This window comes from Electrophorus electricus, chromosome 1 (genome assembly GCF_013358815.1).
Source record: "Electrophorus electricus isolate fEleEle1 chromosome 1, fEleEle1.pri, whole genome shotgun sequence".
Taxonomy (NCBI): domain Eukaryota; kingdom Metazoa; phylum Chordata; class Actinopteri; order Gymnotiformes; family Gymnotidae; genus Electrophorus; species Electrophorus electricus.
Genome location: NC_049535.1, coordinates 4,037,250 through 4,051,392, shown reverse-complemented (window position 1 = coordinate 4,051,392; position 14,143 = coordinate 4,037,250). Strand labels below are relative to the sequence as shown.

At 40.0% G+C, this 14,143-nt stretch overlaps 3 protein-coding genes across 4 annotated transcripts; 2 read left to right on the top strand and 1 right to left on the bottom strand.

The window, feature by feature from the left end:
- Positions 1 to 666: 666 nt before the first annotated feature.
- On the top strand, positions 667 to 4,005 carry plaat1 (phospholipase A and acyltransferase 1). The gene is made up of 5 exons (XM_027012123.2): positions 667 to 912; positions 1,797 to 1,852; positions 2,433 to 2,562; positions 2,656 to 2,924; positions 3,154 to 4,005. The coding sequence occupies exons 2-5, from the start codon at positions 1,820 to 1,822 to the stop codon at positions 3,253 to 3,255; spliced, it is 534 nt and encodes a 177-aa protein (XP_026867924.1). The 5' UTR covers positions 667 to 912; positions 1,797 to 1,819; the 3' UTR covers positions 3,256 to 4,005.
- An 80-nt stretch (positions 4,006 to 4,085) lies between these two features.
- LOC113578663 (eukaryotic initiation factor 4A-II-like) lies at positions 4,086 to 8,504 on the top strand. Its single transcript, XM_027012058.2, has 11 exons — positions 4,086 to 4,167; positions 4,874 to 4,931; positions 5,018 to 5,150; positions 5,334 to 5,473; positions 5,621 to 5,789; positions 6,042 to 6,151; positions 6,933 to 7,076; positions 7,325 to 7,462; positions 7,550 to 7,639; positions 7,867 to 7,946; positions 8,066 to 8,504. Exons 1-11 carry the CDS (start codon positions 4,139 to 4,141, stop codon positions 8,208 to 8,210), a joined length of 1,236 nt encoding a protein of 411 aa, XP_026867859.1. The 5' UTR covers positions 4,086 to 4,138; the 3' UTR covers positions 8,211 to 8,504.
- A 667-nt stretch (positions 8,505 to 9,171) lies between these two features.
- rfc4 (replication factor C (activator 1) 4) lies at positions 9,172 to 13,677 on the bottom strand. Of its 2 annotated transcripts, none has more exons than XM_027012072.2 (11): positions 13,571 to 13,677; positions 13,221 to 13,343; positions 12,686 to 12,764; positions 11,358 to 11,437; positions 11,016 to 11,135; positions 10,769 to 10,912; positions 10,548 to 10,668; positions 10,343 to 10,468; positions 10,171 to 10,251; positions 9,643 to 9,756; positions 9,172 to 9,388 (listed from the first exon to the last, which is right to left on the bottom strand). In XM_027012072.2, exons 2-11 carry the CDS (start codon positions 13,331 to 13,333, stop codon positions 9,293 to 9,295), a joined length of 1,074 nt encoding a protein of 357 aa, XP_026867873.2. In that variant the 5' UTR covers positions 13,334 to 13,343; positions 13,571 to 13,677; the 3' UTR covers positions 9,172 to 9,292. The 2 variants fall into 2 exon arrangements, with proteins under 2 accessions (XP_026867873.2, XP_026867882.2); XM_027012081.2 differs by having other exon boundaries at positions 13,221 to 13,360; positions 13,571 to 13,640.
- Positions 13,678 to 14,143: the final 466 nt, after the last annotated feature.

Below are 14,143 nucleotides of genomic sequence, written 5' to 3'. Positions count from 1 at the left end.
TTTTACTGTAGGTGTGGACTGGGTGTGGGCACCCAAGTGCACGGTACAGAGTGAACTAACCCACCCCAAATCAAACCTGTTTTCTCGTGCATTATTTGTTTGTTATGACTAAATTTTTTAAAGTGTCTCTGCTAGTCAGTGTAGTGAAAAACAAAACAACAACTCACTACTTTCTGTGACTGAGACACTCCCCTCACGCCACATATTAACACTCAGCGTCAAATATAACGAAGATAACATTACACGATAGCCTGAGCTATTTATAAGCCAGTCATCTCATTAGACTAACACATTGCTATCTGTTTACTAGCGTACAATTGACTGAAACCTAATAGCCTAACATTACAGCAATAAAATGTAATTACATATAGAAAAATTGAAATAATTAATCTAACTTCAATACCATGTTATATATCTGTTTGTATATCCTCTAGGTAACACAATAGTTTTTTTTAAACTATAGAAATGCAAATAATCAGTATGCACAGAAATTAAACATGGTATGATCTATAGTGGTGTACTCTAGGAGTCCAGTGCATATGTGAAATACTTAGTTAGCTAGACTACAGCCAACTAGCTATATCCATTTGGTCTCCCTCCCAAAGCAGAGGACAATGAGTGTTATCAGCACAATGAAAGCACTGACCTGTGAATGACACTGTTGTGCTGCTCTGCCTACCACCGGAGCAAGTTCAGACCACAGACAGCTTGCCCAGATCAGCAGTACCACTATGGGATCTCTAATGGTTTCTTTGTACATTGGCAAGTGGTAATCAGTAGCTGGATTTTTACGCTTTCTGGTAATCAATCACTTTATGGACTAGAGGAATATTCTCTTGGTTTCTCTACAACCCAGACTGAATCTAATGGAAGATTAATATAATTTTGGTCAAAAATGAACCTGCCTGTTAAGTGAGTATCGATTCATCTCCAGAAAAAATTGCCTGTATTGTGTGCCCTTTTTATTAAGTTTAAATTATTTGATTTTTACTTACTGTGCAATTTTTGTCAAAGCTATAGATTGAATTTGGAAACCTCAGTGGCTTTAGGTTTCAACAGTTCAGCCAATGAGCATGGTGCAGCAGTTGAAACATGAGAACAAAATAATCTGATCACCCCCAGGGGGTAAACCCAGAGAAAAGAATACAGCCTAATCAGAAGCAGTCAGGTTACAAGTATGTAAAGGTTTAAATCACAAGTATATATGTACAAGTATGTAATGGAGGAACTTTGTCATCTCAGCAATAACATTCAAGGTAAAAGAATAAAGCATATTAGATAGTAGGCTGATAATATTTTTTAGGTTGTTTGATGAGCCATCATAATTCTATTTGATTTAAATTAACATTACATGAGAAGGTTAGGTTGTATTTTTTGGGCATTATTTTCTATATCATTTTCTTTCTGTTTCTTTCTGTTGTGGCTATTGTGTGTTAGCCTGTGTATTGTATGTGCATGTGTGTGTTAATGACATCATCTATCCTCATTGTCCTGCAAAACTCCAGCACTCTCCGGCCTTTTCTCATCTCACTTTTACAATCAATTCACATAACATTCATAGCATAGATAAGATAAAAAGTTTGTTTAATATATGAATATTACATAGTCTATAAAGCTGTTTATATATATATATATATATATATATATATATATATATATATATATATATATATAATTTTCCTAATCAGTTAAAAAATGCTACTTAAATGATATCACACGTAAGCATTTTTAAGTATGGTATAACAAACAAAAATGCCATCTAAAATCATAGAATCATAGATTGCTTTTCCTCACAGAATCTATACAGTTATGCAGTGGGATGATGGATAAACAACTAAGGGCAACCTATCCTGTGAGTAATAAACCTTTTAAAAGTACTAAATGATTAATTCAAAGATAATAACTCTATTATGTACCCAATGTGCACAAAAAAGAAATAATTACATACATTCATTTTCTAAACAGTTTTAAATGAGGCAAAAGTCAAATTATATATACACACACATACTTTCAATAAAGCAAACATGTAGGAATGCAGCATGCAGTATATTACTAATTTAGCCAAGGATTACCTTGGATGGTGCTTGTGAGAAGATTCTAGGAGCTGACTGAATCCTATGCTTTCAACCCAAAAGCGCTATACATAAAACTACACAAAGCATAAAGCTATGATTATGCATAAATTAACATTTTTAATATCTATTTGGAATCATTTGATGGCATGACAAATATTCCTGTAGACTTTAATCGGTGCATTGTTATTAATAAATATACTAATATTCAGTGCAGACCTTTTCATGAACAATGTTCAGCAAAACAATGTTCAGCAAGGTTATAATGTACATCACTGTATTCTTCTCTGGGTGTTCATAATTATACTTAGTATTTATTAATGTGTTAATAATTTATTAATGTGCATATTTGTGTTTCAGATGGCCACTATTGAACCAGACCCTTATAATGAGCCCCAGCCTGGTGATCTCATCGAGATCTTTCGACCAGCTTATCAGCACTGGGCACTGTATTTGGGAGAGGGATACATCATCAACCTTACACCAGTGGGTCAGTGCTCAATGTGTGTTTGTGTACATTTACTCACATATCCAAAACATGTACTGCATGCAATCTTCTGGGTCATTTCTACTTTTCCGACAGATGAGAATCAAGCAGCGGCCATGTCCAGTGTGAAATCAATGTTCAGTCGTAAGGCAGTGGTTCGTATGCAGCTCCTGAAAGATGTGGTGGGGGGAGATACTTTCCGTGTTAACAACAAATATGATGACAATCACACCCCCTTACCTGTTGGTAATATCATTCAGCGAGCTGAAGTCCTTATTGGTCAGGAAGTGTCATATGACCTCCTGGGTAATAACTGCGAGCACTTTGTCACCCTTCTGCGTTATGGTGAGGGCGTATCTGAGCAGGTCTGTCCATTTCCATCTCCTATCTTGTCCATTCACCACTTAAACAAATATATAAACTGAAGCATTAACAACAAAAAGCCAAACTTTGATGTCTGGAATATTATGTAGCTAACACCTTCTCATGAGAGGAAAGGTCTCACTACTGCATTCCCACTTCATGTTTTATTTTTTAAATGAAAAGATGAACACAAGTGCATTAAAAAAACTACATTGTGTTCTGTTTTGTCAGGCAACGCGTGCTATTGGGGCCATAAGTTTGGTGACAGCAGCAGCAAGTGCCTTCTCGGTGCTCGGATTAATCAACACTCGCTCCAGGAACAGACCTTTTTGACTTCACTATTTAAGCCCTTCCACTTCAGACCTATTACAACAAAAAGGATGCCCACACTGTCAATTCTTAAATCCTCTTGGCATAAAGCATATTTCGTTTTAATGGTGGGTAACTCCAAATTTGTGTACACTTGCATTTAGTGTTGCTTGGGTTCCACTTTGTTGCACTGAAGTTTTCAGCCTCATTTATATTAGTTTGTTTAAGATGAGCTGAGGCCTTTATTTGTTCTGCTAAATTAATAACATTATTTACAACATGATTACTACTGAGATTGAATATTTAATACAAAATTGTGGGTTTTGAAATGCATGATAAGATAATGTAAATGTTTTGGGTTTTTTTCAGTTGATTGTTATTCTTTGAAAAGGTTTAACACTAGTATGACAGCATAACTAATATATCCACTATTGTAGGGTTGATTTTCTGGTGGATCAATTACAAACTTTTTACTGTTTGATCACACTTTGGAGAACAATGCCACATCTTTGGTGCGACGTCGCCTACGATTTTTGACTACAATTCCCTGGAAGCAACGGGTCGAGGTTTCCGCCCGCCCGAGCGTCCTTGGGAGACCCCGTAGTAGTTGGAAACGTTCATTTGTTTTACCGCAATATCCCTCCGCGACTTTCTATAGTTCACAAAATTGTGTATCATATGTCACACACTCGTATGGATGGATCTGAAGTCGCTCCATATCGTGTTCAAACGTTGTTTAACAATGACAATAAAATCAAACGAAATACGTCTTTACATGGTCGATGTTTTTTTAAATGTATTAATTATTTTAAAAAATTTGCCGGAAGCTAGAGTTCTGGCTGACTGAAACGTATTGCGCGTGCAGTGTACTTCCTCTTCAATCGAGCGCTGAGGCATCGGTCGGACCATGTCAAGCAGTTCTGCGGATTATAACAGGTATTAACGGCATTATAACCGGTATTAATGGCACGCAGGGACAGACGCCTCTGGGACGAGCTTGACATTGTGTACGTTACAACCCCCGAGATATGAGTTGTAACGTCCACTGTTGGTTCACCGTGGATGCCCATCTGTTATCCAAATGTGCTAGCAATGTCTGGGTTGGTAGCCTAACAGATAGCTATCGTCAACTGGCCAATTTGTTAGCTACGGTAGCTAGCTGTCTAGGCTGTATCGCCAGCAAAAGATCATTCTGGCCATTAGGCGAATAAATATACTACTTATACGTGTAAAATGCATGTCTTAACCTACCTGCGGTAGTTGTCTAAAGGACGAAGTCCGAAATGCCAACCACCCTGAGCCTGGAGGCTGTCAAGCAAGTCCCCAGCTAGGCTAGGTTAGCTACTCTGGCCCAGAGATGTTCCGCTGGAACTTAACCAGCTCCGATATCCACATCCCCAGCTTGATCATAATCACGTAAACTAATCATCCCTCAGACTGATAAGACGCTAGATAATACACACATAACTAGCCCTTTGAGTTTTGTAAAAGCCAAGTGTGCTTTGACTGCCACACCCCTCGCATTACAGCTAAAGTGCATTTCATAAATGGTAGCTAACGTTATAACTACAACTAGTATAATCATAAAGGTGAATGGTTTTTATAGTTGTGTGTATTGATTGTTAGTTGGTAATAACTTCAGCTCTAGAGACAGAGACCATGGGGGCCCTGATGGAATGGAGCCCGATGGCATCATTGAGGTGAGTTGCTACATGTATAATAGTATAGTAATAAATGTGTTATAGTATTGTGCCAACTTTGAACAGAACCATTTTTTGCTCTACAGAGCAACTGGAATGAGATTACAGACAATTTTGATGACATGAACTTAAAGGAAACCCTCCTTCGAGGTATCTATGCTTATGGTTTTGAAAAACCATCAGCCATTCAGCAGAGGGCAATCATTCCCTGCATTAAAGGTAAGAACTGCGAAATCACAAACTACTTTCTTTTACGTGTCCGCTGGGATAAAGCTTCCACGACAGGTTTTTTTTAATCATTAGTTTTGTTCCATTTGATTTTACTTCAAAAATCACAGATCTATAAACATTCATTAAATAACTGATAACTTATCACTCATGTTGCTTTTCCTCTTTCAAAAGGTTATGATGTTATTGCTCAGGCTCAGTCAGGCACTGGAAAGACAGCTACATTTGCCATTTCCATCTTGCAGCAGTTGGATTTAGAGCAGAAAGAAACGCAGGCTCTGGTGCTGGCTCCTACTAGAGAACTGGCCCAACAGGTGCGCTCTCCCTGAGGCTATGCAGTAAGACACCGATGCAGGATGCTGCACCATATTTCAAATTTATAACATCAGAAATTGCTTTTTTTTTCCTAGCGTCTATCGGGTTTTAGAAACCATAATTACACGTATGTGTTTTTAAATCAGATTCAAAAAGTAATCCTGGCTCTTGGTGACTACATGGGAGCCACGTGCCATGCTTGCATTGGTGGAACAAACGTGCGAAACGAGATGCAGAAGCTCCAGGCAGAGGCCTATCACATAGTGGTTGGCACCCCAGGACGCGTTTTTGACATGCTGAACAGGCGATTCCTGTGTAAGTAACACCCTGATGGGCACTTTATGCTTGTACTCTCCTATGATGTGCTCTTCAACCAAGCACTCTACTGCCCTACCCAAAGGCAGTGTGGCGTAGAGGATCTTCGTAATGGTTAAAGAGCATTTAGAGAGATGCTCACTCGACATGATCTTGGTGGTGTGGTTTACATGGTTTAGCATGTTGGTGGAGTAGCAGGCTCACATGAGCTTTGTAGTTGGGAGGCAAACTGTTTCCTCTCATTTTGCCCAGCTCCTAAGTGGATCAAGATGTTTGTCTTGGATGAAGCTGATGAAATGCTGAGCAGAGGATTCAAGGATCAGATCTATGAAATTTTTCAAAAGTTAAGCACCAATATTCAAGTGAGTGCCGGTGATTTTTTTAAAAAAAAAGACTGCCACTTGATCCCAAAGCAAACAGTTTTTCAAAGCAAGCTCACTGGTTGTGTGGACATGCTGTATAAACCTGGCATGCACTTCTCTATACTTAGATTATATGAATAATTAGCTCTTTGATGGCTAAGCAGTTCTATATGCTTAATAATCAGATCTGATCTTCTGGCCTGGATACAGTTTATCAGTTCTTTTCATGTTATCAAATTCATCAGATCACTCTATTTCATCCTCTCAGTACCATTTAGCCACTTGTTTTGGTCTCTGGACAGTTCCATTCAAAAACTGGATGCTTTGTGTCATGACTAAAGTTGCTATGTTTGCCTTTGGCAACTTTGTGTTGAACATATTTTTTCAAAAAAAATTGCCTAAGAATTATTTTAACTTTACAGATCCCTTTTTTTGAGTTGTTGTGTTCAGTGTTCCATGTTTTGAGCATTTGCCTTGAAGTGTATATTGATAATGGTGAACAGAAGCAAGAGTGTTCATACATCCAGCACAGCTTGTGATGGTGTATGAAAATATACAGAAAGTATTTTAATGTAGTAGTATGTTGTCCAACTTTCCATCATGTTTCTTTAGCCATACCCAATAATGGCCTTTAAGGCTAGTATAGACCTGATTTATGGTAAATCTCTGGTAACTGGGGCATGATAAATTAATGCTAAGGATCAGGCCTGGTAATGTGAATCTTTTTCCTTTTTTCGATGGGTGGTGTGCATTTTGTGTAACAGAACTTATCTTGTTCCAGGTTGTGCTTCTCTCTGCTACAATGCCCACTGAAGTTTTGGAAGTGACCAAAAAATTTATGCGAGAACCTGTTCGGATCCTCGTGAAAAAAGAGGAGCTTACCCTAGAGGGGATCAAGCAGTTTTACATCAATGTGGAACGTGAGGTGAGTTTAAAAAAAAAAAATCTGCCCAGAAAGTGTCAGGAGTTTTAAAACTCTCAAAGAATGTTAATCTGATCCCAAAAGAAAGCTACTAAATAGGAGAGGGAGGATTAGTACAACTTTCATATATTTAATCTAAGATGATAACATCAGCCCATACCTTTTGAGCCAGGGAAAAATCTAAAATACGAGTGGCAATTTCAGTGCAGTCTAAAAGCTGAGGTGTGTTGCGTCTCAATCCGTTTCAACAGGAGTGGAAGTTGGACACACTTTGTGACCTTTATGAGACACTGACAATCACCCAGGCTGTGATTTTCCTGAATACAAGGAGAAAGGTGGACTGGCTGACTGAGAAGATGCATGCTAGAGACTTCACTGTCTCTGCCTTGGTAGGAAACATGCATGGGCTGGACACACTGTAACTGCAAAATGCTGTTTGGATCAGTTATACTGATACAAAGCTTGGATTCTTCCAGCATGGAGACATGGACCAGAAGGAACGCGATGTGATCATGAGGGAATTTAGATCTGGATCCAGCAGGGTGCTCATCACTACAGATTTGCTGGTGAAGTTTCTTTGTTCTTTAGCTTTCAGTGACTCAGCTGGTTTCCCCAATCACAATGTTAAAGATAAATATAACACTGTCATCATATTTGAAGTGATGCATACTGTATCACTACTGCACTTTGGGGATAGTAGGCCCTGATCAGTTTGAATACTAATTGGCAAAATAAGGTAGTTTTATGTCATCACACCTTTGTAATGCGAGCTCACTTATTGTTCCTAATGCAGGCCCGTGGCATTGACGTGCAACAAGTGTCTCTAGTCATCAACTATGATTTGCCCACCAACCGAGAAAACTACATCCACAGGTTGGTACTGGTGAGCATTTCACCCTAATCTATGGGTGCTCTCATCTCTCACCCTAATCTATGGGTAGTCATTGGACTTGTTTTTTTAACTGCACCCCCACCCCCTTCCACTCGCACAGAATTGGACGCGGAGGCCGCTTTGGCAGGAAGGGAGTTGCTATTAACTTTGTCACCGAAGAGGACAAGAGGATCCTTCGGGACATTGAGACTTTTTACAACACTACAGTTGAGGAGATGCCTATGAATGTTGCTGATCTGATTTAAATCCCTGGGCTGTTTGCTTTTATTGAGGTGCTTACTGTTGCTCAATAAACAGAGGTGCATTGTCATTATTGTATTGGAAAAAATATTTGAATCTTCTGGTCTCAATGCTACAAGTGGATCATAAAGTCCAGTTTTTGCAAACCGAAGCAATTTTGGTCGCAAGCTCTTGCCAGGATTGTTGTAGACGCTGTCCTCTTTACCAGTGGTCTGCTGGAGAGTGGTAACGCCATGAGGTCTTTACAGTTATTATTTCATAAGGATTTTTTTCTTAGACAAATAAAGGTGTGTGTATTAGATGTTCTTTATCGTTTGATAATTTACTTGTGGACTAAAAGGTATAAGTGCTGTATCAAGTCTGCCAGCTATGTGAAACCAACATACCTACAGTTATTGTAGTTCACAGGTCAGACTGAATGGCCTTTCCAAATTATATAAACACTTTTTAGTCAATATAATGTTTGTATTAAAGCTATTAAATCATGCATAACCAGAACATAGCACAGAGGGTTTTCTGGTCCATTGTACAATATAGTAATATATAGCACTTCAATGAGCATTAAATGTATTTGAGTTAAAAAATAAAGCAAAATGTTCTTGTGAGTTTTTTTTCCCCCCCTCACTCAGTAAACGGTAAGGCTTAAGTAACTGAGACAGTACTTGTATCTTTATGTCTGTGCAACACAGCAACACATTGGATAACTGTTGTATTCTTTTGCTCTTAATATATGCCAAGAAATGTTTTACCATGACTAAAAGTTGCCATGCATCACAACTGCAGGCACTGCATATGCAGGAGAGACAGTGTGTACTTCTGCAGCATTATGGAGTACTCCAGTGACACTTTTCAGTCTTGCTTGTGCTGTTTCTTTAAAAGGTGTAATTTGATATCCACTCAAATAGATTCTGAGAAGTGCACTTATCTCCTACCACTGCTAACTGATGCATCCAGCACAGATCAGGATTCAAGCTGTGCAGAAAAAGTTTAATTACAACTTGTTTTAAAGTACAAAAATAAGGGAATGATTCAGGACACTCCAACGTAGTTCAGAAGGATGGCTCCAGTGGAACTGTCTGTGGTGAGCTCAGTTGCTCTGCGTAGCCTGTTGCATGATAACAGCACATAGTCCCAGCAGCTGCAGGTACTCATCAGCACCGTCCACCAAGCACTTATCAACTACCTAAAGACAACGTAACAAATGCATCACTCAGCTTCCCGCCAATTTAGACACAGTGAGCCTTCGCTCACACGTGCAGCGGTTTCACAAAAGACAGTGACCAGGCCTCTGGGAATGCCCTTTGACTAGAATCGTCTGAACTGCAAGTCATTCCTGGTACGTTCCTTCACGAGAACATTTTCTTCAAATGCGGAAACGTGGAATATGAAATTCACACGAGCACTGCCGTTTTTAGGCATTTGTTGCCCACCACTTACCGCCATCTTCTCTGTGATAGCAGACTTCTGTTTGTCGCTGAGGCGCTCCTCTATGATGATATCGTGGAGCTGGCTGAGAACCTGTGTGGCAGCATAGCCTTCATCTATTATGTTCTGTGAGGGCAAAGGGAATGGTGGCTCAGCACGTTTTTGGGCAGTGAAACACAAGAGTTTCAGTGGACCTGTCTATTTAAAAGTTTAGGGGACTATAACTAGTTGCAATGACATGGCAGACTTGAGTAATGGAACTGTGAGACACATGCTTATGTTCCTAGACGCTTTTATCTGAATGTAGCCAAATTCCAACCATAATCAGTATTTTAATGTGCATTTAAATATTTACAGACTGGTACAAGGTGGGGCTCAGTTTGCTAAAAGCACTGTAGTATTCAAGCAAGTTTTAAACTGAAACTGTTAGAGTGCTCAATGTCGCACTCACTATAACATTTAACAATGACCCAAGTACTACTATGCTTTTGGTAAACCTAGCCTGGATGAGATCATAACTAACAGTACTTTAGTATTTACCTTCACAGCAATCTCTAGTTTTTCAAAGGTGCCTTTGTAACAGGTTTGGAGCAGGTTTTCAATTACTTTAGGTGGAACCACCTATAATGAAAATATATTCGTTTTTAAAAACAAGCACAAAAGCACAAAGTAACAAGCATAAGGAGGACACGGAGCCACTGAGAGGACTGACCGCTGCAGTTTCTGTGACTATGCTCTCCGTGACCTCTTTCTCTGCGCTCAGCCTTGCTGCACTCTGGAGAAGTGTTATGGCTTTTCGGAGATCCCCCTCCGACACCTTCACCAGCGCGTCGATCCCCTGTGAGAGAGCACATGATACTGCTGTGTTTGTTTGTTTGTTTGTTTTTGCTTGACACTGCCAAAAGCCTACAGTTTACCTCTTTGGTGTATTTGAGGCTCTCCTTCTCGCATATTTCTAGCAGCCGCTCCTGCTGGACCTCGTTAGCAAGAGGTTTGAAGCGAAACTTCGAGCACCGGGATGTCAAAGGCTCGATGATTCTAGAACAAGCAACGGCTACATTATAGAAATCACTGTTTTTTCCCCTCAAAAGGAAATTCCTCAGTTAACCTGCAGTCTGAGGAATAGGCACCGCCTGACCTGCTGATGTAGTTGCATATGAGACAGAAGCGGGTGGTGCGCGATTCCTTCTCCATGGTGCGCCTCAGTGCTGCCTGGGCAGGGTTGGTCATTGAATCGGCCTCATCCAGTATTATAATTTTAAACGGAGGACACGCCTTCCCGCTGTAGGATGTACAGCCAAACACTTACACAGAGACCCTCCATACAAACCAGATTAGTCAGTAATGTGTTATTCTTTCATTCTGTTTCAAAACGTCTGACTCACTCTGGTCGGGTACCAGCCACCGTCAGCTGAGCAAAATTCTTCACCTTCTCACGAATCACCTGAATCCCTCTTTCATCAGAGGCATTCAGCTCCAGCACCCTTTGTCGGTACAACTCTGGCCTGCAAGCAAAGGAGACTCTGCTCACTGCCAGCATAACTTTGCAGTTACCAGACTGCATTTTTCATTCCCTGTCCTTTTAAAACTAGCTTAAACTAAGCGCATAGCTGTACTGGCTATACCTTAGAAACTGTTAGATAAACTGTTCAAGACAACTCCATCTCTTCCCACAAAGAACTCTACACTTGAAAGAAAACAGTCTAATGATCACAATAGGTTTGTACCCATAAAGCTCTCTTGCTGCAGCAAGAATAGTGGAGGTCTTTCCTGTTCCAGGTGGGCCATAAAAGAGCAAGTTAGGTAGCTGGAGGCAGAGAAAAGGGGGAAAAAAAATCGCAAGTATAAATACATGCACAAGTTTCAGTTCTAAACCTTTGACAATAACATGGCAATTTGTCAGTCTAAGAACCTGTGTGTTCAAGGATGTGCATGTGTGAGAAAAGCTGTAATGAATGGAACACAGCATAAAATGAGTTGCCACTTATTAGGTACATGCACTACTGTTTCAGAGATTTGAACAAAAACAGTGTGAAAATAGGGCGAAATCCTGTGCACGAAAAAGCCTTGTGGATCAGCAGGACCAAACGAGAACAGCAAGAATGGTGTAAACAACCACACACAAATCTGGTTTGCAGACTGAATGTTCTCAAAACTAGTTACTTGTATTGCGTAGGCTGTAAAGTAAGACCAGAAACATGTGTGTCCATGTTCTGGTGGTCATAGGACCCACAGCAAGCTAATACAGAGCAGGTAGGTCAGTGTCTAGTCTTATCCACGACAGTGTGCAAGTGTGGCTGGAGGGTTTTTGTTCCAGCCAAGCAGGAGCACACCCAATTTAAATCAATTGGTCTCAGTGTACAAACTTCATCTGGTCTCCAGACTGTTTGTATTAACATCCTGTAAATTGGACCTTTGCCAATAATACTTGACACCCTTGACCTAGGTGAACGCAATAAACTGGCAACTCATTGTATAGTGCCCTCTATAAGCACTTCTTTTTAGATTTACAACATTTGGCTGATGCTTTTATCCAAAGCAACTTACAATTATAACTGAACACAACTTGAGTAATTGAGGGTTAAGGGTCTTGCTCAGAGTCCCAACAGTGGTAACTTGGCAGTAGTGGGCCTTGAACTGGCAACCTTCTGATTACTGGTTGAGTACCTTTACCACTGAGCTACCACTCTGCTGCACAGAATGCAATACAGCAGCGAATAAGCCCTATTTATAACCCAACAGAAACCTAATAAGGACTGCAAAGAGAGGTGAGCTCAGTACAGTGGTTGTACCAAGAACAACCAGTGAACCAGCTAGCACCCTGGCCACTCGCACAAGGTACTTACTTGGGTGCAATTAAATACTGTTGTTACAGACATAGTGCTTGTTATAGAACTTGACCTTTGCCGCCAGACACTATATTAAGTTCACATTTTAAATTTCAAATCCAAAGGTTTTTTTTGTGTACAGCCATTATAATGGAAGAAAACGGAAAGCCTCATAACTCTACCAAAAGAATTTAACAGAATCAGGCTGTACATTTAAAAACACTCACATCAGCGCCCTCTAGTGACTTCTTCAAAACGGCAACAACCTCCTCCTGAAAAGCCACTTCATTGACACACTTCGGTCTGCTGTTTGAAGAAGAATCCAGTTTATTATGAAACGGACAACACGCAGTGACCTCATGCAGTAAATACAAGACTACTGTCAGTTCTGAAAAACTTGACACGAAATACCAAAAGTGAAGAGCAGAGTACAGTACATTATGTCATACTTTTATTTGTAATGGTATTTAATGTGTTTTCTTGTTTTTAGCATTGCTGCTACCTGAAACGTAACCCGAGTACCTCAATTCAGTAATGAATACTTGTTCTGGAATGACAATAAATCTGAAAAAGTTACACTCACTGGCTACATCTACCTAAATGTGCATTTTATAGGTGTAGAATTAGAGACGGTAGCCCATGTGTTGCCAGGTTAAATTTGTCAGCGATTCTCATTCACTTCTGACCGGATATTATTTGGGGGGCCACATCATTAAATCAACAATGACGAATTAACCATACATGTCAGTAACGACCACTTACTATTTTTCTACCCACGGTACTGGTTTCTGTTTCTTTTCTCCACTGGTCGAAGCTGCTGCCTTGTCCCTCTGGGGTTTGACACTTTGTGTAGATCCTTTCAAAAAAGCCTGCATGTTTTTCGTCCTAGACAGAGTTAATAACTTTAAAAAAAACAACAACATACAAGCCATCATTTGTTAAGAATATTAAGCGAAACTGAGCTAACAGCAGCCAACCTCGCTGGCCAGAACGATTCTCACTAAAGTCAACCAGAAAGTGTTAATTAAACGCGAAGCTAGCGGATAGTGTTAGGCGATAAATAAGTGCAACTATAACATCCAGAAATGCACATATTACCAAAACACCCTTACCTATAAACGGCGACTTCTGGAAGGTTGGCGAGTCTAAATTACTCAAGTAGGACGTAGCTGCAGACTCCCGCCAGACGCACAGACGATGACGTCGCGGAACGTCACACTAGCTGTTACTGGCCTCGTGTGTACATGATTATACGATCAGGCCACATTAAATTGTTCAGGATATATTGATGTAATGCGTATTTTACTCAAGAGCTTCGAATGCTATTTTTCGCTTTCTCACTTTCACGGAGACCAGAACAAATTTGTAGATATTGACATTAAAATGTAATTTCCCCGAACGCGTTATGAAATAGGCGTGCGTTTTGATTCAAGTTATTACACGATGCAGATATGGGACCAAGTGTTTCGTATGCTGTTTACCGATGTCGTATTTTTAAAAAACTCACCACCTAATCAACATTTAGAAACATTTTCTCTTAAATGGCATGTTCCAGAATCAACAGCCAACCGACACACCTTTAATTTGGATTTATAATATGACTAATATACAACTTTAAAAGAAACAAACCACCCATCAACCCCCCTACAGCAGAACAGCTCTCTCTCGGTGGTCGCTGTCGAAAC

Coding starts and splice junctions, on each gene's coding strand:
- LOC113578663 (XM_027012058.2), top strand. CDS start 4,139: ATGTCAAGCAGTTCTGCGGATTATAACAG. Junction 4,168..4,873: donor AGTTCTGCGGATTATAACAG/GTATTAACGGCA, acceptor TAATAACTTCAG/CTCTAGAGACAGAGACCATG. Junction 5,151..5,333: donor AATCATTCCCTGCATTAAAG/GTAAGAACTGCG, acceptor CTCTTTCAAAAG/GTTATGATGTTATTGCTCAG.
- plaat1 (XM_027012123.2), top strand. CDS start 1,820: ATGATGGATAAACAACTAAGGGCAACCTATCCT. Junction 1,853..2,432: donor AACTAAGGGCAACCTATCCT/GTGAGTAATAAA, acceptor TTTGTGTTTCAG/ATGGCCACTATTGAACCAGA. Junction 2,925..3,153: donor GTGAGGGCGTATCTGAGCAG/GTCTGTCCATTT, acceptor CTGTTTTGTCAG/GCAACGCGTGCTATTGGGGC.
- rfc4 (XM_027012072.2), bottom strand. CDS start 13,333: ATGCAGGCTTTTTTGAAAGGATCTACACAAAGTGTCAAACCCCAGAGG. Junction 10,469..10,547: donor GCCTCAAATACACCAAAGAG/GTAAACTGTAGG, acceptor GCTCTCTCACAG/GGGATCGACGCGCTGGTGAA. Junction 10,252..10,342: donor TAGTCACAGAAACTGCAGCG/GTCAGTCCTCTC, acceptor TTTTCATTATAG/GTGGTTCCACCTAAAGTAAT.